We start from the raw sequence: 22996 nt of genomic DNA on the forward strand, positions 1-22996 counted from the left end.
ATTTCCTCACCACTCTCCCTCTCTCTTTACTAAACAGCCTATCTGAAGAGACCTCCGTCTGGACCACTATCGTGTGTTTGTTCTGTCTTTGCACACCACCAGTATGCACGCCAGAAACCCACTTGGGCTTCTACTGCGGGGGGGTCCAGTTGCCCAGTTGGCTGTGTGCGATTGGGGGGGGGGGGGGGGGGGGGGGGGGGGGGGGGGGGGGGGGGGGGGGGGGGGTTCATTGATAGGCGAGGGTCAGCTGCTTACCCTCCATTTCCCCACCTCAAGTATCTTCCTGTCCTGTAACGAACTACTGGGCGTGTTGTCACATTGCATGGTGAGGCTTTCCCGGGCAGCAGACCAGAAGAACGGATGGAGGCCTGGACTAAGGATTTGTAGGATGGCCTAGGATGGGCGCGCGATAAGCAGCGGACTGACTGATCTACATAGGACCTTTCGGTTGGCTATGATTAGTTAACCTTTGGACCTCATCAAGTGGACGTCACATGCTCTTGAGCACAGTAGGGTTCCTTGTCATGGTCACGAGCCTTGTTCGATAGGTACCTTGCTTTACGTCTCTGGGTAAGTCTGTTGGTAAGAAATTCAATTCGCCTTCTTTATGCTATGCTTTGCCCTCTAGAACCAGATCTGGTATTGGAAAAATCAAATGGGACCTCTATAGAAGCTTTTGTCGTAATGTTATTACAGAAGTGCTTGCATTTACATACACTTGACAGGCTCGCCGCCGCCTGTTATCATGTCCCCAACGGCCTGGAACAGACTGATGGCCATGACTGCGCTCCCGAACACCACAACTGCCCAGGCGACATAGGTCTTCCAGCTGCGGGTGCTGAGCTTGATGTAGCACAGTGGGGGTAGTATATATGCCAGAGCGCAAGCGCTCGTGGCGCCCACAAGCTCAAACACCACGCCGAGATCACACGTCATCAGGCTTATAGTCATGGCGCTGACCACCAGCGCAGAGGTGAAGATAAGGTGGAGATGCATGTTGAATGGCTCGCCCGGGAACCAGTAGTTGAACATGACCTCACGGCAGACAAAGGCTTCAAGTGGTAGCGTCGTCAACATATTGAGACCGAAACAGAGACGGGCGATGTTAACCATGGAGTTGTCGGAGGGAAAGTTATTGAGCACATTTCCCAAAGTTTTGTCTCCGAAGGTAATAAAACCCACCAGTGCGACAAGCATGCAGGCCGCCATAGAGACGCCAGCACTGTAGTGCGTGACACGGGCGAAGCGGTCAATGGTGGGAGTCTTGAGAGAGCCGTAGATAAGTAGAGAGTTGTGGTGGCAAACAAATGCTACAAGGACACATGGTTAGCAGATTGTACCCTTCCTCAGACGGACACCGCGTAAGGAATCGAGACGCACCGAAAGAGATGACTCCGATAGCCTGGAAAATGCCACCATTGACCGTGAGCAAAGGTGTGCTGAATGATCCTCTATCTTCCTTGGGGACGAGTGCTCCCTGTACAATGACCGTGACCATAATGATGAGCATGCTGATCAAAGCAAACGTGCTTGCTTTCGCCAGCTGTGACTTTGGTTAGCCTATCTACTCGCTCTCGATTGTCCCAACCACGGAATAGGTTCCTACCTTTGCAATATCCCTGTACAAGGACAAAGGGTAGCTGATACCTAAAATAAAGACGGCAATGACCACCCTCCTGTCCGCCAGCAACCCCAGGACAGGTATATCACTCAGTCCCGGCCACACAGCCTGCAGGACGTGCGGTATGCTGTCACCTACAACGACGCCGAACGCGACCATGCCGCCGAAAGCGAAAGCCCACTGCGCAATGGAGATGGCAATGAGCCCAGTCTTGCCGAAGCAGTGCTCTACGGTGCCCTGGAAACTGTTGGCGCCGCTGAGCTTGCTATTCACGACGATCAGCCGTATTGTCCAGTCGACCACGATGGTCAGCCCAACGAGCAGCACTATGCCGGCCAGCAGGCCCGCCTGCTTGAAGGCGTAGGGCTGCCCGATGATGCCGGCGCCGATGATGGAGTTGGCCATGTTCATGAAGGCAGACCTCATGCCCGACTTGGGCCGCGACTGTTCCGCCTCGTGCCACTCGTTCACATCGTCGCCCCAGGCACTGTTCGCCAGCGTCACGGACGGGGCCTCGATGCCCGTCAGGAGCGGCTGTCTGAACGTCTCGCGACCCGAGGGGCTGTAGGGGCTATCGAGGGGATCGTGGTCGCCGAGCTCAATGGCGTCGTCGTCATACTCGCCGCTCCGCCTGTCTGCGCCACTGTGGCCGTTCGCCGGCGGTGGTATGCTCGTGGTATTGAGGTCGAAGCGCACTCTATTCGGTGTTCTCGGAGTTCGTACTGAGCCGTTGCCGCTGCCCTTGGAGAGAGCCGAGTGTGGGAGTCCGTTGTCCGTATGGTGCACGATCAGACCGTCTTCTTCCTCTGCGTCGTCGTAGCCATCGTCGGAGTCCTGGCCAGCGGCTGACAATAGGCCGTGCTCTTCTTCGTTCTGTGATCTTGTGGTGTTGTTGCTGTTGCTGCTGCTGCTGTTGTTGTTATTGCTACTACTGCTATTCTGGCTGGCTTCCTCCCTGCCGCGAGAAGAGCCCGGTGTCCTGGCCTTGGCCATTGTGTTACCTCGGGCGCATCTTGTGGTAGATGGCTGTTGAAGAAGATCCCAGATGAGGCTACGGCTCTCACAGACTTAGATTGGCTTCAATGTGAGTTGGCGGCCTTTGTTGCTGACCTTTGATTATTTCGACCGTCGTCAATCTGCGTATGTTGTTGTAAGCTGGCGATAAGCAATCCTTAGTTAGGTATCATCAGGTGATGGATACGTGCCTCTCAGGGGCTTGTCGGTCGCTAAAAGTTAGTGCTTGTCAGCCCTGAGCTTAGCCGAGTCAAGGCATTCCCCTAACCTAGACTCCCCTAACGTGGACCTTGACGCGAACCTGGTCGCGGCGGCCCTGAGCAGGCCTCGGAGTGGACCGAACGACTTCAAATGTGTAGACAAATCTCAAAGTGCAAAGGATTGGTAGAGACCCCTGGATCTTGGCAATTGTGAGTCGTGTAATCGACCTCCGAGCATGTATAGAATCAGATAGTTCTTGTGTAATTACATATTCTGCTACGTGCAATGGCTCTCTTTTGTAGCCTTCAGTGCTTTTTGTTCAAGTCTCAACCAGGCTTTCGTTTCCCGATTATCCTTTCCCTGGGTATCATTTATGTTTTAATGGAAAGCAGTCCTGCGTTTGACATGCGTCTATTGCAATGTCCTCACGGCCTAGGTGCCCATCCTTGGCCGGTCCTCTTCTAACAATTGCTTGTCCCTTCTCTTGGGGACTTTTGCCGACAAAGGATTGGGTGGCAAATGCTACCATGCTGCGTCCCTAGTCTTTTCGAAAAAGAAAAAGAAAATACAAATTGAGAAGACTAATGAGCGTCCACCTCTATGAAGATCACATGACCAGTGCTATGATGGAGATAATGCATGAAATTGAGACGGGAACCCCCCGGAATTGTGTTTGTTCCCCGGAAGATGTACCTATCGACGAGGTTGCCGACGCTGTGTCCGCTGTAGCTGTGGGGTTCGCGGATGAACCAGACGATGATTCATGGCCGCCAGTGAAGCCCATGGAAGGCACACCTGTTGCGGCCGACGACGAAGTGATTGTGGTAAGAGTAGTAGCCCCGTTCTCGGACGTTACTGTTGAAACGATGGTAGAGGATGGTGACAGGGCAGTTGTTGTCCCTGAATTTGCTGCCCTAGATGCGAAGCCTGTACATAGCAAGTCAGATAAGGCACGTTGCCGAGACATGATAGACATCGACGAGACTTACCAATGCGTTTGCCGTCAATGTCAAAAACGGAGTAGACATTTTTGAGGAACACGTCACCCAGTAGCCAAGATCCAGAAACGACTTCCATGCCAAAAATATTGCCAATACACCGGTTGTTACTTGTAGACGCGCCGATAAAGTCCTTCGCATTGACGGAATAGGTTGCCCCTGAGAACGTGAAGGCAATTTTAGCAGTGGAATCGCAGGGGATGGTCCATGTGACACCATCACTACTCTTCGAGTCCGGGATAAGCGCATACATGGCCTTGACATCATCAGGTGGTGCAAAGGCATAGGTTGTACCGGTATCAATGTAGGCTTCTCTGCCTTTGACACCTGCGGATTCCCCGCCAGCAGAAACGTCGTCCATGGCAATCGACCAGCTGACATCATCGGTGGTCGAGGTGTAAGTTATGTCGCCTGTGTATTTGGAAGTGTCTATTGCACCAAAGCTGATCTCGCCATCATTCGCACCGTCGGCGGTCCTGGAAAGCGAAACAGCAAAGATGTTGGCATCGATCACCTTGGCCTGCTTTAGGGCGTCATTGAAGTTCCCGCTGTTTCTAGCCAAACCCAAAATGCCGTCGAAAGGGAACGAGGAGAACTGGGACGAGGTCACGTTGGCCAACCCGAACTCGTATGGCACGCTCAGGCCAGCCACAGCCATCGTATCGTCGACATAATGCCCACTGACGTCGCCCGATCCATACTCAACCGAGAAAGATTTGCCTGTGTCCTTTAGGGTCTTGGAGTCCCCCGGCCCGTAGGTGCTGTGCTTGGTACAAGCGTCGGATGTGCAACCCGTCCCCATGACCCACGTAGTACTGGCTCCCGTATCGATGAGCATGTACATTGGTGTTCCTGCAGAACCCAGCTGAGCTTGTATGAAGTACGAGTAGTCGGTGCCATCCTGGTAGATGCCTGCGCTGTTACTATGCGACGGCTTTACTGGTGCAACCACGGTATATGCGTTTCCTCTGTCCACGAGGTGCGTATCGCCGTGCTCGGTCCGTGAAGGCAATTCGGAACCATACTTTCGAGCCAGGTTCTGAGCTACCCGCTTGATTCTCTCTGATATGTCTTCCCCATCCTCTTCTCTCTGCCACAACTGTCAATACATGGACAAGGATGTTCAAGGTGTCCGTGCAGTGAGTGGGTACTTACGCTGGAGACAGCTTTGGCCATCTTGAATGTCACAAAGCCCATGGCCCCCACTGTATCACGAGCCACGGCATCGCGTTTATCGGCGTCTTTGACATCTGGGAGGACTCTCGGAGGTAAGGGTGCAAAAGCTTGAATAGCAGTGATCCATAGCGCGAGCGAGTAGACGACCCCGGCGTGATGCATATTGCACATCTATCAACAACAGTCTCAGCTTCCACCCCCGAAGGCGTCTCAAAAACGGGGAGTCGTAGGCCTCCGATGCGATATTGGTCTAGTGTGCTGTTTTCTAAGTGATTGCTCGTCGGTGAAAACTACAGCCTACAAGCTGCAGATGGCGTCGAGTGAATTGGGTTGGCGTGCGGGAATGCGGCCACAGTCATCGAACGACGGCAGAAGTGATTGACTGATGCGTTGGAAAATCAGAAGTCCGAGAGTGCCAGACTCCGGTCTGGATATTAGTGTATTAAAGATTACAAGAAGGCCACATTGGGCGAGTGTCGATCCAAGGAAAGGAAAGAATAAGTAATCTCGACCACAGCAACCGATGAAAGCGTATGGCGAGTAAGGGGGAATACGGCGACGGGTATATTACGAGGAATGTACTGTCTGCTGGCGAAACGGGGTTGCAATGTTTCGTCCAATTCCAAGACAGAGACGGCGTTGGGAGGGAATATGATTGCAGGAAATTGAGACAATGCTGAAAAATTCCAATGAAGCTACCCCTTCAATGCAATGACGCTCTAAAGTCAGGTGCAGCAAGCGACTGAATGAATTAAGAACAAGCTCTCTCCTGATGCTAGGAGAGATGCGGAGAGTAGAGGAGAGTTGTCAGTCATGAAAGTTTAACCTTACGTTAAGCCGAGTGGAGAGAGGTCACCACAAGACAAGCCAACCCATCCCGTAGTGCCGCATCAAGGACTGACGATCAGCCAATCACTCTGCCTGTCAAGGTCTAATTCGTTGGTCGATTGCAGTAGAGTCGTAGTGGATATGCATGCAGGTCACTATCGTGCGGTTCGGCGGCGCTCTTTCTCTCAGTTGAGCCTGAGCCATAACCAAGGACGTCCTAGTCTGGTAGGTGAGGGTCGTAACTTTGCGTTCTCGTTCGTTCGCTTGCCCAGCTCGCCCAGCTACTGTCTTTACTTCCCCCGCAAGGGCAGATTTGCTCCCCTGTCGACATGGGATGGAAAGATAGCGCTAACTTCTCATGGCTTTGCATGGCTTTGCATGGCTTCATGGCTCGCAAGGATACCTCCAGTTCGTTCATATACATGCTAACCTACCCAAGAGTTGCATAGCAAGCACAACCTGCGCGAAGTACTGTAGCGCACGCGTCATAGTCAAATAACGATCATCTCTGGACAACCTGGCGTTGTGTGCGAAATGCTACATAGTACTCTAACTGGACGATCGTTTATTGGGTCATATGGATCGACCTCGAGACTTGACTCGGGTTGTTTTCGACACGTCTAGTCTACAGTATGATGCACTCCGTAGCCGTCTGTGGTTGGGAGTATTCCAAGAAAGTGTGTTCGTGTGACAGAACTGTCACTTGACGCTGCGAACACGAAGTCCACTTACATAGCTAGGTAGTATTGCTGGCTCGCCTGTGCTGCGATGCTGCAAAAAGTAGGGGCTTTCCGCATCAGGACAGGTAATTTCGTGGACAAGGATGTCGAGTAAGCGGTCAATTGGCTGTGGCCCGTGCCAGCCCAGTCAGAATATGTGGAGTAAGAGCCGCCACTTCATTCGATGAGGCCGAGGAACCCGTCGAGCAACATTTGAGATTGGGATGCTTTTGAAGATCTCTCAAGTCCCCACTCTCCGACGGAGCCATGGAGAATCCAGGGTGAAAGGAGAACGTCGTTTGCGTATGTACTTGCACATATTCACGATAAATACTTGCGGATCTAGCTTGCATCATAGGCATCGACGCACCCTCTTGACCGCGGCACCAGAGCCGATGAGACCGGAAAAGTCCGATTCCGACTGCAGTGGTGCTGAGCCGTTCCGTTCATGATATCCAATCGTGGAAGAAATTAGCACGCTGTAATAAGCCGCAAGGATGGGGTAGACCACCACTCAATCGGGAATTTGATATTGCGGCTGGTTGACAAGTCAGTTGGTTATCTTGCGGCTACATAGCTTTTTCGCATTCCAGCGAACAATCCCCAACTCCGTCTGATCAGGCCTTCCACGGCTCTAGACTAGTCGCGCATCGACTGTGCCGCATGCAGGAACTTGGTTGTCATGCCATGATGTCTCCTACTGCTATTGTGAAATTTGAACTACACCAGGGGAGATGCTCCCTTGCATGACAAACGGCAATGGTCCCAAGGAGAAATGCGACGCCGTTCCTGAGGCCGTTGCGTGCACTAGGCGTGTAGCCGCCTTTCCAATGCAACGCTTCTGCCGCCAACTAAACTAAAATAACTTAGAGCGTCGCCGCTTATGACAAGGAACAGCTGTGTAGTGAAGTCGGGTAGGGGCAATAAGATTCGATTCTTTGATTTCTCCTGATATTCGGACACACGAGCTGGCATGTAGGTTCATGTAAGGAACGAGGCTGAGGCATCTATGTCTATCTGGGCGAATCGAAGGTTCGCGTATGAAAGCGGCAGGGCTAAAAAGACCAGTGAAATGTTTGTTTGATCTCAAGAGCTCATCAATACCGATATGAAATGGGGTGCAAAGTGCCAGTATCCGTGAGCACCCCCGACCTCTCAACTCCATTTTGTCGGTGCTGGTCAGCCCATTGTAAAGCAGCATCCAAGAATGCCTTGGTATTTTGGTCCTTGGCATCAGAAGATAGTCTTTTGTTGAGAAGGGCAAATGACGCAAATTCTCCTCGACTCAATGTATTTCGAGCTACAAGAGTGCGCAAAAAGACCCATAGCGATTCGTTCGTCCAACGGAAAGACTCTGCCATGTTCAGAGTTTCAGCAAGCACAGCAGAACATTCTCGTACTTTGCGCTCTTGGTCTTGGATACTTGACATAATAAAATCGAGGTAGGTCCAACCAGATATGTCCTTGTGGTGCCTGAAGCACCAATCTTTGACATCGTTTGTGACGTCCACGAGGAAACGCGTGTCAAATGCCGGGCTCATATGGCCAACCAGCCATCTGGCATGGTGCCAGGCGTAGTAATTCCTCGGATGCCTTTCTGCAGCGACCATGATGACTGACTTAATATCTGACCGAAGGTCAAGCGGCACATGCAGAAGCTTGAAACGTTCCATAAGCCAACGTCTATGACTCCATAGCGTAGGCGATTTGGTGTGGCGATGCAAACGAGCTGTGAGCAAGCTGTCGAGGACTTGTTTCTCGTGTCGAAGTAACGGTTCTGGCTGCATGCCATGATGCAACCGTGACAGAATTGCCCGCTTCCTAATATTTGCAGCTGTAAGGTGCTCGGGGTCCATAAGCAGCACGACTGCAGTAGATGCCACAGTCTCGTCACTTGGGGAGCTGAGCTGAGAGGTGATATGCTTTTGTATTACTTGACGCGCAACGAAGAAAGCCTGTGTGAGTCTCAGCTTCGGGATCGCTATGGCGTTTTCGTCTTGCAGGAAGTTGATGCCCGGCTGCAAAGGATGCGCCTTTCCAAGGAGCTCGATCTCCAAGAGACCACCCTGCTGGGGCAGTGCGGCGAGCACCTGGACGATATCCCGGTAGACTATAGCAGGATCCTCAGACTTGAGGTTCTCCAAGACGTGCTTATCTAGAGAGCGCGACATGTCGAGATTCTCCTCTCAGCCTGCGAATTCATGGTACCATTCCCACCTCCAAGAGCAGCGCCTCCCTGCTATGGCTGTGGATGTATCCGGCGAGGGAAGAGACACTGATAAGTGTACCCTAACCTATCCAGTGTGATGTGTGGTGGCTGACTGTGCGTGATGCAGCAGTGGCCTGCATGGCGGGGTAATCGGTGTGAGGTAAGTTAACAAGGTCGGCAAAAAAAGCACATGGCTTTCTCCGATTGTGGCATGTACCGCCACACACAGGCCACGATTTGATGGCACCCGCACCAGCACACGACCCAAGCCTAAGCCCAAGCCCGAGCCCGAGCGTGTCGGCTCCCTACCAAGTAAGCCAAGGTATTCTGGCTGGACTCACAGAACTTCGCAACACCAACAACCCCCAAACGTCTGCAAGATGCCGACACTGCTACTCGTGGTGTTCCTGGTGGAGCTCGCCGTCCACCTCTTCAACACGATCGGCGCGGCATCCATCAACAACCTGGTATGAAAGAACCCCATTCTGGAACAAGTAGACTGCAGACGCCTTGGTTGCAAACGTCATAAGGCCAAGAGCTGTGCTGACCAGCCATGATCATCCTTCTAGCTCTGGACCCTGTACCTCATGCTCCCGACCGAGACCTCCAAGACTGCCATCAAAAGAAGAGATGTACAGTCTGAGTACCTCCGAATACGCCGGGACCTGAACGCTACGAGCAGCCAGGACCAGTTTGCGAAATGGGCCAAGCTCCGCCGGCAACATGACAAGCTTCAGGAGCAGCTGGAAAAAATGAGTGAGTTGTCCCAGACGGGGGAAAGGGCAGACAGACACATGCAGGGGCTGACCAGGGCTCAGAATCTTCACACGATGCGACCAAGACCAAGTTCGACAGCACCGTGGGAGCGGTACGCTGGTCTCTCACGCGAGGTCTGAAGATGGCACTACCATTCTGGTATTCGAAGCAAGCCATGTTCTGGCTACCGAAACACTGGTTTCCTTACTACGTCGAGTGGATTCTCTCGTTCCCACGGGCGCCGCTGGGCAGTGTGAGCATTGTGTCATGGCAGATGGCTTGCTCGGTGGTGATCATGCTGGTTAGCGACACCATCACGAGTATTCTGGGGCTTATACTGGGAGCCAAATTTCAGAAGCGCGGGCAGCCCGTCAAGGGTCAGGCCGCCGGCGGAGAGAAGGCACAATCAGGCAACACAAAGGACTCATAAATGCTCCAGTCCAGATCAGCTAGATAGTTGTGGCATGCATGTACGGTGCATGCCAATCTGAACACATTATGATTGCTCTCTACGACGTAACGCACTGCTAGTTTTACATGGGGTATGTCTCTCGTCATTTTGACGCAGGGTTTGTCATTGCGCGGACGCTGGAAAACTCTGTAACACGATCGAGATGACTCTTGGCAGAGTACTTGGGTTCATTCTAGGCATACTTTTTGACTGTAACGACCATTGTGAATAAGATCGATAAAGCTTCGAAAGTGCCAAATATCACACATGCTCATTGCTCATAGTCGCCCAGTGCAGACTAGACTTACCGTGGCCTGACATATCTTTGATTGTAACTGTACGTGCGCATGCGCATGCGCATGCGTAGTGGTTGTAGCTGACTGCCCGCAGAAGATATGCATACGATGATGTACGATGGCCTGGGCAACCTCTCTGCAATGTGAAAGGGTTTGTGAGTGATGAAGAACAGGGAAGGAAAGGTCACTGCTTCACAAAAAAAAAAGTTGAAAAGATATGGCCGTGGAATTATGGGCCAATCAGGTTCAAGTGGGTCAACAATTAGCCGTGCGCGTCCTGTGGGTTGGTGGTGACTAACGTTAGTGGGGTCGGTGGCACAGCCTCAAGCCTCAAGCCTCAAGCCTGTCCTGCTCTGGCCTCTGGGTCAAATGGCAGAAAGGTCCCTGGATTTCCATCCCAAGCATGACATGTGTCTTGAGGGTCCATTCCACCCGCCTGGGCTCCTTGGTACAGTACTTGAAGGCCAGTCTGTAACTTGCAATACTCCGTAGCCGCACATAGAAGGTCACGCACGCTCTTCTCAACTTCCCTACTTCGCTTCGTGTCTGGTCAGAAACATGACCTGTAAGCACAGCTGATATAATGGCGATATCTTGGGGGACGTAAGTGAATCCGTGGAAACCCAATCGGCACAAAACACGATAAATAGCATTAACACAGCCGCTACAGTATCAAGTCCCTCCTGCTCTTCTTTGGTCCTATACTCCTGCCAAAGGCCATCGCCTACTACCGCAGCTTTCGTGCTGGCCCGGCAGCTCAAGGTCTTACCCTCAAGCCACTCCCCCCGAAAGTCCTACGTGCTCTCACCTTGCTTGGAGCCACGGCATTAGTCTATCTGGCCCTCTCGCTTCCTCCCTTTGCTCCTGAGAACCTCTTTGCGCGGACGCAGTCACGACTCCAAATTCCGACCGATGTTCTCTTCACCCGCCTCACAGCCCTCAGGCCCGCCAATGCGCTCACAGACGCCGATGCCACCCTACGCGCCAAGTTCGTGAATCTCGAGAGTCGCCTGCTGTATCTGCAGTTCGGCCCCAGTGTCCTTGCCGGCTGCCCCTTCTGTAACGCCGAAGACCCGCGCTCCTACCTGTACTATGCCGCACCGGGCCTTCTGGCACCGCATCTCTTCAACCTCGTTGTCCTGTCCGTTGCGACCTCTGGCCTGATGACGGGACACGAGGGCAGTAAATGGCGGGCGCCAGCCGTGCTCGTCAGTGCCGCCATAGCTGCCATCGATATCTACCTTGTCAGCAGCTACAACTATCAAGTCAATGCCCGAGCGACCCGACTCGTCGATATCGATTCGTTCTTCTGGACATCGCGACTGTACCGTCTCGTTACCTTTGCTTTAATAAACAGCGCCTTTGCAGCCTTACTGTATCTGTCATCAACGAATCGAGCGTTCGCGTCGCCTCCTGGTCCTGCCGAACGCGTGGAAGCGGTGACGAGGCAGCTGATGATGTCCAAGAGTAAACTAAATGCGCTAGGCATCGTCAAGAACACGGCGATCAGGGACGAGGAGCTGCGGGAGAGGATGCAGTCCTACTGGCAGCACGAGGGCCGCCTGATGCGTGAGGTCATGGAGGAGAAAGAAGTGATCGACGGCGTCAATGATGCGCTGAGCAACAGAATCAACATCGCGGGTATCACGAACGATGCCGAGGTTTATGCAACCAGTATAATACCGCAGCAGGAGCAGATGGTGACAGGGCCAGTGCCCATAGGCTAAGACCGACAAAAAATACAATTATAGGTTGTTGCCTCTATTTCAGAAAGCCGCCCTCGTCAATGAGGAGTCTTATGAAAGCTACCTTTGACATTTGTGCAGTGTGTTCTCATCCACATGTTTTATGCCTCCTTGATTGGTTCAGCCGTCCATGATTATCCACCACGCATAGTTGAGGGTTTTCATTTCAGTCGTAGTGCTATACTGGTGATGGTAAATGTCTAAGAGTATCGAGCTCGCAACCATTACGTTACCACGGTCAAGGGGGTATCAAAGCCTTGGCCCATCTCATCAGCCGTAAGATAACGATCGACCTGTGCAAGTATCACCAGCTTCTGTATATTTCGTTTGTTGGAACAGCTCCGTCTGAATGGCCCCCTTTATGTGATTTTCATGTGTGGCTCCTGATCCTTTATTTCCGACAAGCCTGGAATCAAAACCACCATGGCGGGTAATCATACCTCCGTAGCACGAGCATTATTCTCATCCTTCGAAGCCCACGAGTTGGTATCGTCGTTTCACGCGGGCGCTATATTGCCTCTGGATCTTTCAAACGAATACGGTTTCATGGTCGCCATATCCAATCCAGTCATTGCACGGTATCATAAATCAGGTAGATCTATGTCCGAATCCCCCTCCCTCCTCCCTCCCAACTCCCTTGACCTGAAAACGACCTTAACTCCCTAGCAGACTCAGTTTCTCCATCGCCGTCACGACGGGCGGCGCTTGCGTCCTCCATTTCTGCTCCAGGTTACCCGCCAACACGGCATCAGCGCCGAGGGGTCTCCACTCCTCACCCTCAACATGCTGATCGCCCTCCTCTGCCTTCCTCTCTTCCTCCGCCTGTGGGAACACCTCTCCAACAGCCTTCTTGCATCCCTCCAGGACCTCCAACATGAGCGCCTCGACCGTCCGGGCCCGCTCGAACATGCCTCTGCGGACGAGACCGAACACCAGCCTCTCGATCTCCGCCTTGGTCGCCTCGACGCGCTCCACTAGCCGCCGCACCGAGTTGACCAGGTACTCCTCCTCGTACACAGTCCCCTTGCGGCCGCGGGCGCGCTTCTTCTCCTCGCGTTTGCGGTTCTTGCTCGTGGCTCTCGACACGCCCGTGCCGGCGGTGCCGACCGACCCGGCCTTTCCGGTGTACCGCGTGAAGAGCGAGGCCGACGTGCTGACGCGCGAGCTGGCAGCTACAGACACGTCGTCGGGGATGTCGGCACCGCCTGCTCTCTCGCCTTCGTAGAAAGCCAGCGGGTCTTCGGCCGCCTTGCGGCGAAGCTCGAGGACTCGGGGGACTTGGGCACGGAGTTGAGCCTTGCAGTCGGCTAGGAACTCGGTGGATGAGCCAAGCGAGTCCGCAAGACCTGGGTCAACGGTGCTCTCGAGCAGGTCCTGGCGCTTGTGCAGGGCCGATAGACGAAGAGCCTCGGCGAAATGGTAACCTTTACATAGATACCTCACGGCTGTTTCGATGCTTGAAAGGTGTTCGAGATAGATCGCGGCAGCACCAGCATAGTCCTTGGCCTCGTATAATGCGTCCGCCAAGGCAGTTGCGAGGTCCGATTGAGCTTCTGCTGACAGAGGTGGTTGTTGCAGGGAAGCTGTGAACAGGGCCTCACGCCAGCATGATACACCGGCGGCACGGTAAGAGCGCGTGGCTCCTGCATAGTCTTGTAACGACTCGTAGGTGAGGCCCGATTCTCTGAAGCGCGAGCGAGACTCAAGAAACTCAGCATAGAGTCGGGTGATGATAGCAAGATTAGGGGCATCATAACGATACAGCCTCAAAGCGTCAGCGTAGAGAGAATGCTTGACTGTATAATCTTGGGCTTCTTGGTGCGCATTGAGGTTTTGCAGATGTGTGAGAGCCTTTGTGTGCCTTCCTAGATGGTCATCGATAGCAAATTTGCGACGGACGACGGGCAGCTGATGTAGATTTTGCACGAAAGGTAGATACTCACGCGGATCACGTTGGCCCTGTTGAGCAACTAGAAGTGCAAGGTCTAGGTTGTACAGGCCCAGGGCCTCGTCGTAAAGAGTGTTCACATCCGTCAAGAAACAGATATGCTCAACTGCCTTTTCGGCCAGTTGCTCATCATCTTGCATCAGCTTGGCCACGACCAACAAGCCGTCTTCCAAAGCTGGCGGGTTCTTGCAGACATTGGCAGTGATGATGTTTTGTAGTGTCCCGTGATCGATGGCCTTGCGCGCTCGTAAACTTTCCAGCACAGCATCACAGATCGTGTTGACCTTTGAGGAGCCTGTCGTGGGTGTAATTGTCGTTTCCACGCCACCCTGTAACAATCCTTCTTGACTTCCGACAAGTTTGGTATTGATATACATAGTCTGTGTAACGTCTTCTTCCCGCAAGGATGAGAGGAAAAGATCGATGTAGGTGATATCATCCAGTTGCTCCAGGAAGAGCGAAACGTTCTCCAAGAACTGCTGTGGCTTATGATCATAAAGGATATTCATATCTACCCTCTGCGTCCTTGCATTAGCAAAAGCCCGGCCGTAATATTTCTCCTCGATCAACTGTCGAATGCCCGCTACAACCATGGCTCTAGGATAAATGGTCTCTAGGTTACCTCTGGGCATTTGCAAGACCAGGCTCATGTTTGTGGGCATTGCCGTCACGAGCCGGGCGCCACGCTCGAGGCTACGGCATCGTTCGTCCTTTTCAGGATCATCCGCAGGAACCTCCAAATCTGGCACGATCAAATTAGCAAACTTTGCGAAACTGGTGCAGATGGATACGCACCGTCAATGTCATTCGTCCTGTGAACGAACTTCAAGAGATGATTTGTTGTTGTAAACACTAAATGATCAGGCGTCACGAGGTAAGAAGTACAATTCTTGACAAGCAACCGGTCATTGACATATAGGTGTCCATTTCTGGACAAACCGTAGACTGCCAGCTTTCCCAGGGTGGGCTCTGTCTGAACAGGAGTAAACCAGGGAAGCTGAATTGGGACTTGAGATGTTGTAGGACTAATCAAGAATTCAGACTCGGTTCCATCGCCTTGAATCATGCGATAGCGGCGTTGGGCATCTTGGATGATGAGTCCGGATCCGTTCTCGTTGTCGCAGTAGCTTGAAAAGCCAACGACAGAGCTGGAATAAGTCCTGCTAAGCCCTGAGAACAGACCAGAGGTAGTGTCGAAGATATAACGGTGCAGTTCTGGCTGATGGCTAAAGCCTAGGATGGCGATGTTACCATTGATGTCCACCGACACCAACAATGGAGTTGTCTCAGTTCGTGGGTCATCAAATACAACGGAGGCTTTGACCACTGGTCGAAGTGAACGCAAGCCCTTAGTTTGCCACTGATACAAATCAACACCCGTCTGATGCAGTACCGACATGTAAGAATGATCTGGAGAAAAAGCTACATCTACAATAGCTGTCTGTGTTTCCAGTTCATAGAGCGCCATTGGAGGTGGTACATTTGCCGTTCGGAAAGGGGTAAGCTTGAGGCTGCGACCATCTACTACTGCGACGGCTCCGTGGTCATTTGGTGGCGTCAAAGGTCCACGAGACACCGAAAATACATACTCAGCCAGTACTGTTTTGCCTGTGTATCGTTTAGCATGGTTACCGTTCTAGGCCAGCAGATTACATACTTGGTAGAGCGAGTGCAAAACGCAGCGGCTTCTCCGAATGCCACTTGAAGCTCTTCGGCTTTTCGCCCGTCATGATCTCTTGCTTCAAGTACCAGTGATAATTACCCATGGTCCAAAATTGAACCCGGTCTTCGAACGTAACAGTAAGAACCGTCGAGTCTGAGTTCCATTCTAGACCGATCTGGTCGACTGATAGATCTCTACCTTTAGGGGCGCGCAAGGAGAATTCGCCGTGTCTAAGGCCGTTTTTCTCGAACAAGATGATATCAATCCCGCTTCCCTTTCTTTGAACACTTGCCATCAGATTTCCGGCTGGACGCCAACTCAGAGCTCCTTCCATGCCGTCGACAGCCTCACTGACACTGTCGAGCACGCCTTCTCTGGAATAGACCCTAATGACTCGTCTGACACCAGGCTCAATGGAGTTTATGGCAACATATGCACCATCACCTCGCCAGCTGATCGACACTCGACCGTCATCCTGAGAGCTGAGCACGCCCTCGTCGACCTTCTCGGGTATTGTTGGGTCTCTGAGCGCCTTCGCACCTCGACCTTGAAATTGGGTTTCCTTTTTACCCCAACCTACAGAAACCTGCTTGGACAGTTTTAGGTCGTCGGCGCTCATCGTGGCATCAGTGATGCCCTCGAAGCTTCTAGTCATAAAGACAACTGTCCGTGCTTTGGTGGAGATAGCGAGCAGCTCTTCATCCGGTGACCAGCTCGCAGCCATGATACCCTCGTCGATGGATCCCATAATCTCAATATGCACGCCATCCTGGGGATTCTCATATTCTTTGACAAGGACGATGTCACCGCCCTCTAACACTAACACGGTGGACAATGTATCGCTGAAGTGATGCAGACTCACGATCCGATCCACCTCCAAGTCTGGATTTGGGCTCAACGCCTCCCATGATGCGATTTGGCTGTGTTCGCTGAGTTTGCCGATTAGCTACTCATAGGTATAAACCAAGGGCGAGCATAAGTACTGGCGAGCAGTACAAGTACGGACCAACTTACACCTTGGAATGCTCATGTGCGGCGCTAGTCACATGCTCGGAGAGCCTGACCAACCGAATATAGCCATCCTGCTCGGACGGGCCAAAGGCGACTAGGACCTCATCTTTGGCTGGATCCCAGCAACATGCCGTTGGTGGCTCGCTGCTGGAGACGTCAGCGGGTGGCCGCCAGACCTTGTGCTGAATATTCCTCAAATTGCGCATTGTTCGAAATATTCACGAAGATGCGATGCTGGGAGATGAACCATGCGAGGCTTGGCACTGGTGAAGCCTGATAGAATTTTGGGAGTGCGAGATATTTCTTCCGGCACTGTAGCATGAGCCTGTATATCAATGAGTCCACACAGTCCGAGGTGTTTCTCGGGACCTCGATGCACCAAGTCGGCAGAGATCGGGCGGAGTGCACAAAAATTCAAATTTCGCCTGCAGAATCCATCCTGGTTCGCGGGGCTTTTTGGAGGGCCATAGCTCTTCTACCCCTTCCCCGGCTCGAAGCTTGAAGATCCCTGTCACGGATCTGCAACACCTTTCCCCATCACCCCATCAAATTGGCGTGTTGCCCCAGATCGGTCGACCTCGTTCGAGCTCCCATCGCCTTGGCTATCTGCTTTAAATTAAATCTAATCGCTCGTGGCTTCACGGGTACTCGTTTCTTATACCCCGTTGCTTTCTCTAATTGTTACCCAACTGTGCTGCTTTCAAGTCTATTCCCGTAAAAGCCAGACACCATGGATGTCGCGTACAAACAACATTCCAACCAAGCTCGGCGGAAGAACCACTCGTCCACCAACCTCAGTCACTTGACTCTAGCACCCCTCACATTGAAGCTTCCCCTGACCGATCCAGAAGACCTGCCTGAATTTGTAGCTTCACCCCTTCAGCACAACGTCTCTTATCTTCAAGGCAAATCCGCTCCAACGACGCCTAGATTGCTGGCCCGTTCTCCTGCTAGGGGCAACTCACGTAGCCGTCGGTCCTCGATCCATGAAATCAAACCAGATGCAGACACATTGACCAAGAGCAAATCTGCTTCGCACCTAGCTGGTTTCTCCAGTGGGCAGAAACACAGAGCGTCGGGCACGTATACACCAACAACTCGCAGGCGGGGAGAGGAGCATACGACGCTATCTATAGAATATCGCAATGATAGCGATTGGATGCTGCGAGCCGGAGCTTTGATCAGTACAGAGATGCGTGAATCGAAGGGCCAAGCATGGCTTGTTACCAGGCAAAGTTCAACCAGCCTAGCTGGCCTGCGGGACGCCGAGGAAGAAGCGTTCGCGCGAGAGTTTGCGAGGGAAAAGGAATTGGCCAGTAGACGTGGAAGTCGCCGTGGGAGTCTAGCCCACGAGGGCACTATCACGTCTCCCACAAGCCATGTCGGTAGCCGTTCTCACAGCAGGAAAGGGAGCAGGAATATCCCTCGAACGCCACTTAGAGATCATTTGGATGATGGCTACTTTGGCCACTTTGGCCAGGAGATCTCCGCGTCCGAAGAATATATACAAGGACCTGATTTTGTTAGCTTGGACGAAAAGCTTGAAGCTGTCCAAATCGACACATCTCAGGCAGACGAGGCCACTGTGAGGAGATTGGTGAAACAAGAAAATGCAGGTATGGGTTCATGGATGGGCAACCTCATTGGCTGGTCTCTGTTCTCAGTTGAAGAGCAAGAGGAGTCGGATATCGGCGAAGGGGACGAATCTGAAGCAGGTGAAGTGCGAAGCAACTTGTCTCACAGTCCGAGCCGCAGACGGTTTGAAGACGTCGCGTCTGCGTCAGAACCTCGGATGCCTCCACCTAAAGCTGATGATGGCGGTTGGAATGACGCTGCTTGGTTATTAAGTGTTGCTTCCAAGGTATTACTATAGACACCAGTGCATGAGTGACAGCTCTACTGTCGTTCCTGGAAGCATCAATTGTCCATAATACTATATGTCATCTAGAATAATAACATGATCAGAACGCGTCGTGGTTTGCGTAATCTAGGTTTTCTCAACTGCTGACTCTTTCTTCGCCATACACTGGTCGAGGCTGAAGTGACTGCCGCTTTCTATCACCCGAGACGGCTGACCGTTCCAGCTCATGTGCCAGAACTTATGAGATGCAGGTTTCCCATGCGGCTGCAGCCCCCATTCCAGTGTCTATGATACACGTGATACACTCTATCACATTCTTTCATATGGAGGTCATTGATTACTGAAGAGAGCGCAGGATGTCTCTTTGAACACGCTAGATGAAGATGCTTGCGTTCGCTTTATGGAGAAAGAAAACAAAACAGGTTTTTGGGACTTATGGACACACAGGCGTATGCAGGCGCAGACACGGCGGGTAACTCGTGCAGACCCGATAATAGCCTGCCCGGGGAACAGGCGGAGTTCAAAGTCAATATGAGGCGGCGTTTTGGTGGTTATTACCATCCTGCAGCCTTCTGGATTATCAAGCATAGTACAATCATAAAACAGCAACAGCGCTCGATATGATGATGAGATAGGCATAGTCCTGGCTGCTTTTGCCGTTCACTCTTGTTAGTCATATGTTGTCGCCAAACTCTGCCGTTGTTGCAGTGACCTCCCTTCTTAAATCATCACAAACCACAACCACCACGGTAGATATCTTGAAGTTTTACGGCCACACCATTTAGTAGCGGTTGTTCTCACATTATCTCGGGTTAAGTATAATTCAATTGCAACAGATTAGCTTAAGAAAAGATAATTAAAACAAAACCTCGAATTAAGTGATGCATTTCTTGAACATAATTTAAGCCCCAATCAATGAATGATACATTATGGAGATCATGTACAGTGCGGGCTGACACAGTAGACATCTTTGGGTCATGCGACAGGGATTTTAAACCCTGTTCCCATGCACGGAAGCACACGCCGACTTGGTGTCACTTATGACGATTGGGGGTTTTTTTGCGGGCGGTATGACGTCTGACAATGCAGATTGGTGCATGTCACCCCACCACAAGATTTTGGGGATGAAGCCTCGCGACATCGAACGTTAATTATCCCATGCAGATTTAGTCTTTGACGGGCTTCGAGAAGAAGTCTGGCGTAATACGTCCGTTGAAAGAGATTGGGTTTCAACGCTTGTTAATTGACAAGCGGTCATGAATCACTTGCGCGGATTTTACTCCCTTAGCCTACCTGGCTGTGTCCGGTCATATCCATGCGTTGTGGATAGACAGCCTGCCCTAACACACACTGGACCGGATGAAGAGCATGACACGCATGTAGCCTTCATATCCGCAAGCACTCTCACATCCCTCACTGAGCGCCCTAGAGGACAAGGCGGTCCCTGTTTCGGGAGGGACCCTGCACAAGTCAACAACCCAACTTCAGCCTTGATCCGGCCGTCAAGGCGTCTGTAACGGTCGCGATAGCCACCAACCTCATCCTTTTGGCTATTGGAGCCCGATCCCGGTCTCCCGAGGAATGTTCTGATCATGGCTGGTGATTTGATGCAAGCTGGAAGAGTTTGCGGGTCAGAACAACGAACTAAAGTGATTGGAGAGTCCTGGTCCCATACTTGTGCTTGGCCGTGTGCGTGCAAGTATCATAAATGTTGTAGTTGTCCTGGCTGTGTTCGAATCCCGGCACAAACTCAAAGGCGCCATTTTCCCTACAGTGTCGATGTATCTTAATTTGACGTAGCTGAGCTCGCGATGGAATGGCAATGAAATCATGGGGAGCACAATGACAGTCATCGTGCAGCCGAAATGAATGGTTTACGACCCGTCGAACGTTCTGGCCAGCCGAAAACAAGATCCGAAGTCCATAAGAAGCGGCGCTGAAGGTAGAGGAGGGAAATTTGGAGTGCCGATCCCTCAACCTTTCTGGAGGATTCTAATAGCCATTGCAGCTGTACCGTAGAATATTTGCAACAGTTTTCTGTGTTGGTTGTGCTGATTCGTGATCTGAAAACTGGCAGGCTTCTGATATCAGTCGAACAACCAGAATGGAAGGTGGAATGAAGAAGCTAGAACATATTGGCTGCTAAAGAAGGTCCGGGTCCTTGGGTTAGTGGGACAGAACTAAGTGTTCAGGAGTCGAGGCACGTTAAAAATACTTAGGACAACGGTATCTAGTCGTCTTGCTTCTGAGCGGTCCACGCTGAACTGAACTGACCTGAACTGAAATGAACAAAGGCGGTCGTGGTGGCCGGTTCCGCTTACCGGGGGCAGTGATAGGTAGCAGGTCAATGCCAGCTTCCTCCTTTCTTGGACAGTCTGTACTGGGAGGTTCATTCACGGAGTACAGCTGCGGATCAATTCGAGTCGTGGTGGTTACGACCTAAGAATAAGTCCTGCGTTGCTGAACCCGTGGTAGATCCGGCTCAACTCCTGTTCTGCTGTACAGTACAGTAGCTAAGTCACTGTCCGTTGGAAAGCCCCGCAGTCCAGTAGCGTACTTCTCTGTCAAGGGCCACGGCCCAAGGCCACCAAAACCCCAAGGCTGATTGATCCATTTCGTCAACCGTCCCTCTGTTCAAAGCAGTTTTAGAGCTCACCAGGCACGAAGTACGCCAGCATACTGCGCTTGTTGTTTCTTTCCGACGGGCCTTTTTGAGTTTGACTTCCCATGTGTTTCTGCCGGACGTTTCTCAATCCAGTCAGTTCAGACGTCAGTTCCCAATAACTCGGTCGCAAACCACACCGAACCCACACCTCATTCTCCTCCTCCTTCACGGTTAAGGGTCTCACTTTTCGGCAAGGGTGTGGCACTTGTGAGGATCGCTCATACCTGTCGCTAAGTGGTTCTAGACAGGACGTTCGAAGCCCGTTATTTCTTCTAGAAAGCAGTGAGAGTCCATTCTTTAAAAAGCATTTACGGGCTCCTGACTTGTCTGTCCTGCAGGAAGACGGAGTATTACTTTCAGGTTAGTGGTGCGCTCCTGACCTTCCACAACCTCCCGTCTCAATCCATTTGATACCCTACCATCATGCCCATTCACCCCTCAAATCTCTCCAACCAGGACGCACGCCTTCCCTGCCCAAGTACAGCACAGTAGACTGGGTGGCCGTTACTCGCTACTCGCTGAACCTGAACCTGAACCGTGACCCCAACCGCACACTCATACACGCCGTCCCGCCCAACCTTTAGTTGTCTCTGTATTCACCCACACCCCCCACTCCCAAAAGCCTTCTCCTCGTCCTTGAGACGAGTCTTTCTGGCGTGCGCCGTTCATTTAACCACGCATACCGCGCCCGAAGCTTGACGGAGTCTAACCACCAACGTTGCGCAAACCCCCTAACCCAAACTCATCCAGCCCGTGTCGCCATTTTGTGAACCGTAGGGCCGATTTTTGAAGACGCATGCGCTTGCCCTCGGCCGACATTTTCTGACTCCTGTTATAGCGCTTAGTCTAGCACCGAAGAGGGGTACCGCATTTGCGTGCCTGTCGCCCAGAACAAGATGCCTGCTAGCAACAACGTGAGTCGAGATCTGACCGTATGCTGTCAACCATACAGCATTCTGGAAACTGACGATGCCACTGAACAGGGTGAGGCAGGAGATCCCAATCTCCCCGATCTTGGAGATGCTATCGACTCTGCCACCTTTGGCCAGATCCTGGAGATGGACGAAGATGACCCAGAGCGCGAGTTCAGTCAGTCTATCGTCGATGGCTTCTTCGAGCAAGCTCAAGAGACCTTTGAGAAGATGGATACTGCCTTGTAAGTTGCCCAGCTTCGTGAGCCACCAGAACCCGACCTCAGTTTCAGGTTAAAAGTTGAACTTTACACTGCCTCTTTTCTTTCCAACTCTGAATTTGTACTAACAGCATGCTTCTGTTGGCAGGGAGGAAGAGAATTTAGATGAACTTTCCAAGCTAGGACACTTCCTCAAGGGTTCATCTGCCACCCTGGGTCTTACCAAAATCAAGGATAGTTGTGAGAAGATTCAACGGTACGGGAAAATGGAGAAGGAGAATGGAGACCCGTTGGACGACGAAAAGCTTTGCCTTGAGACAATCACCAAGACTTTGGAGACTGTCAAGAAAGAGTACGCAGAGGCCGAAAAGATTTTAAAAGAGTTCTTTGGCACTTCAACTCCAGAAGAGACATGAGATGGGCAAACAACAAAGAATATTGGACGCTCGGTATTAGTCACCTCGTTCTAGAAAAGTTGTCGGTAATTACGCGTCGGAATCTTGCGGACGCAATCCGCAGGTGGAACGACGGAGCCTCATGGAGTGACCGAGGAGGCTATTCAGCCGCGTTGTCTGTTTCGACCTCGAGTTTTTTGGGCCTCGAGTTCGCTGGTGACATGATTCATGTGTGGAAATAAGTCCAGTATCCTGGATAGTAGTGCGTTCGCTGCAGCAATCTGATATAGACTACAAGCATTTTAGG

General features: G+C 52.0%; 8 protein-coding genes across 8 annotated transcripts; 4 read left to right on the forward strand and 4 right to left on the reverse strand.

The window, feature by feature from the left end:
- Window positions 1-570: 570 nt before the first annotated feature.
- Window positions 571-2789, reverse strand: BKA67DRAFT_552963 (putative amino acid transporter). Its single transcript, XM_046101884.1, has 3 exons — window positions 1607-2789; window positions 1381-1543; window positions 571-1310 (listed from the first exon to the last, which is right to left on the reverse strand). The coding sequence occupies exons 1-3, from the start codon at window positions 2612-2614 to the stop codon at window positions 709-711; spliced, it is 1773 nt and encodes a 590-aa protein (XP_045960990.1). The 5' UTR covers window positions 2615-2789; the 3' UTR covers window positions 571-708.
- Window positions 2790-3823: 1034 nt separating this feature from the next.
- Window positions 3824-4735, reverse strand: BKA67DRAFT_491140 (aspartic peptidase domain-containing protein; the record flags this gene model as incomplete). Its single annotated transcript, XM_046096976.1, has 1 exon — window positions 3824-4735. A coding segment is annotated over one exon (912 nt), but the record flags the coding sequence as incomplete, so codon positions are not given.
- A 2552-nt stretch (window positions 4736-7287) lies between these two features.
- On the reverse strand, window positions 7288-8937 carry BKA67DRAFT_167188 (uncharacterized protein). Its single transcript, XM_046095200.1, has one exon. The coding sequence runs from the start codon at window positions 8726-8728 to the stop codon at window positions 7655-7657; it is 1074 nt and encodes a 357-aa protein (XP_045960992.1). The 5' UTR covers window positions 8729-8937; the 3' UTR covers window positions 7288-7654.
- Window positions 8938-8955: 18 nt separating this feature from the next.
- On the forward strand, window positions 8956-10444 carry BKA67DRAFT_552970 (CHD5-like protein-domain-containing protein). The gene is made up of 3 exons (XM_046101885.1): window positions 8956-9233; window positions 9336-9522; window positions 9585-10444. Exons 1-3 carry the CDS (start codon window positions 9147-9149, stop codon window positions 9950-9952), a joined length of 642 nt encoding a protein of 213 aa, XP_045960993.1. The 5' UTR covers window positions 8956-9146; the 3' UTR covers window positions 9953-10444.
- Window positions 10445-10619: 175 nt separating this feature from the next.
- Window positions 10620-12010, forward strand: BKA67DRAFT_552972 (uncharacterized protein). Its single transcript, XM_046101886.1, has 2 exons — window positions 10620-10872; window positions 10940-12010. Exons 1-2 carry the CDS (start codon window positions 10853-10855, stop codon window positions 11994-11996), a joined length of 1077 nt encoding a protein of 358 aa, XP_045960994.1. The 5' UTR covers window positions 10620-10852; the 3' UTR covers window positions 11997-12010.
- Window positions 12011-12629: 619 nt separating this feature from the next.
- BKA67DRAFT_552975 (IKI3 family-domain-containing protein) lies at window positions 12630-17028 on the reverse strand. The gene is made up of 4 exons (XM_046101887.1): window positions 16640-17028; window positions 15620-16554; window positions 14758-15570; window positions 12630-14704 (listed from the first exon to the last, which is right to left on the reverse strand). Exons 1-4 carry the CDS (start codon window positions 16840-16842, stop codon window positions 12669-12671), a joined length of 3987 nt encoding a protein of 1328 aa, XP_045960995.1. The 5' UTR covers window positions 16843-17028; the 3' UTR covers window positions 12630-12668.
- Window positions 17029-17057: 29 nt separating this feature from the next.
- Window positions 17058-18587, forward strand: BKA67DRAFT_552976 (uncharacterized protein). Its single transcript, XM_046101888.1, has one exon. It carries the CDS (start codon window positions 17367-17369, stop codon window positions 18507-18509), a length of 1143 nt encoding a protein of 380 aa, XP_045960996.1. The 5' UTR covers window positions 17058-17366; the 3' UTR covers window positions 18510-18587.
- A 3471-nt stretch (window positions 18588-22058) lies between these two features.
- On the forward strand, window positions 22059-22710 carry BKA67DRAFT_655073 (hpt domain-containing protein; the record flags this gene model as incomplete). Its single annotated transcript, XM_046106677.1, has 3 exons — window positions 22059-22076; window positions 22146-22318; window positions 22443-22710. 3 exons carry the CDS (start codon window positions 22059-22061, stop codon window positions 22708-22710), a joined length of 459 nt encoding a protein of 152 aa, XP_045960997.1.
- Between the last annotated feature and the right edge of the window lie 286 nt (window positions 22711-22996).

The sequence above is a fragment of the Truncatella angustata genome (assembly GCF_020726525.1).
Source record: "Truncatella angustata strain MPI-SDFR-AT-0073 chromosome Unknown BKA67scaffold_2, whole genome shotgun sequence".
NCBI lineage: Eukaryota > Fungi > Ascomycota > Sordariomycetes > Amphisphaeriales > Sporocadaceae > Truncatella > Truncatella angustata.

What these genes read in the sequence shown, in the direction of transcription:
- BKA67DRAFT_552963 (XM_046101884.1), bottom strand. Translation starts at nt 2,614, where the DNA reads ATGGCCAAGGCCAGGACACCGGGCTCTTCTCGCGGCAGGGAGGAAGCC. An exon ending in TGTACAGGGATATTGCAAAG is followed by an intron (nt 1,544 to 1,606) that starts GTAGGAACCTAT and finishes CCAAAGTCACAG; the next exon opens with CTGGCGAAAGCAAGCACGTT. An exon ending in TATCGGAGTCATCTCTTTCG is followed by an intron (nt 1,311 to 1,380) that starts GTGCGTCTCGAT and finishes GTGTCCTTGTAG; the next exon opens with CATTTGTTTGCCACCACAAC.
- BKA67DRAFT_167188 (XM_046095200.1), bottom strand. Translation starts at nt 8,728, where the DNA reads ATGTCGCGCTCTCTAGATAAGCACGTCTTGGAGAACCTCAAGTCTGAG.
- BKA67DRAFT_552970 (XM_046101885.1), top strand. Translation starts at nt 9,147, where the DNA reads ATGCCGACACTGCTACTCGTGGTGTTCCTGGTGGAGCTCGCCGTCCAC. An exon ending in CGGCATCCATCAACAACCTG is followed by an intron (nt 9,234 to 9,335) that starts GTATGAAAGAAC and finishes TCATCCTTCTAG; the next exon opens with CTCTGGACCCTGTACCTCAT. An exon ending in GGAGCAGCTGGAAAAAATGA is followed by an intron (nt 9,523 to 9,584) that starts GTGAGTTGTCCC and finishes ACCAGGGCTCAG; the next exon opens with AATCTTCACACGATGCGACC.
- BKA67DRAFT_552972 (XM_046101886.1), top strand. Translation starts at nt 10,853, where the DNA reads ATGGCGATATCTTGGGGGAC. An exon ending in ATGGCGATATCTTGGGGGAC is followed by an intron (nt 10,873 to 10,939) that starts GTAAGTGAATCC and finishes CAGCCGCTACAG; the next exon opens with TATCAAGTCCCTCCTGCTCT.
- BKA67DRAFT_552975 (XM_046101887.1), bottom strand. Translation starts at nt 16,842, where the DNA reads ATGCGCAATTTGAGGAATATTCAGCACAAGGTCTGGCGGCCACCCGCT. An exon ending in GCACATGAGCATTCCAAGGT is followed by an intron (nt 16,555 to 16,639) that starts GTAAGTTGGTCC and finishes CGGCAAACTCAG; the next exon opens with CGAACACAGCCAAATCGCAT. An exon ending in TTTTGCACTCGCTCTACCAA is followed by an intron (nt 15,571 to 15,619) that starts GTATGTAATCTG and finishes AACGATACACAG; the next exon opens with GCAAAACAGTACTGGCTGAG.
- BKA67DRAFT_552976 (XM_046101888.1), top strand. Translation starts at nt 17,367, where the DNA reads ATGGATGTCGCGTACAAACAACATTCCAACCAAGCTCGGCGGAAGAAC.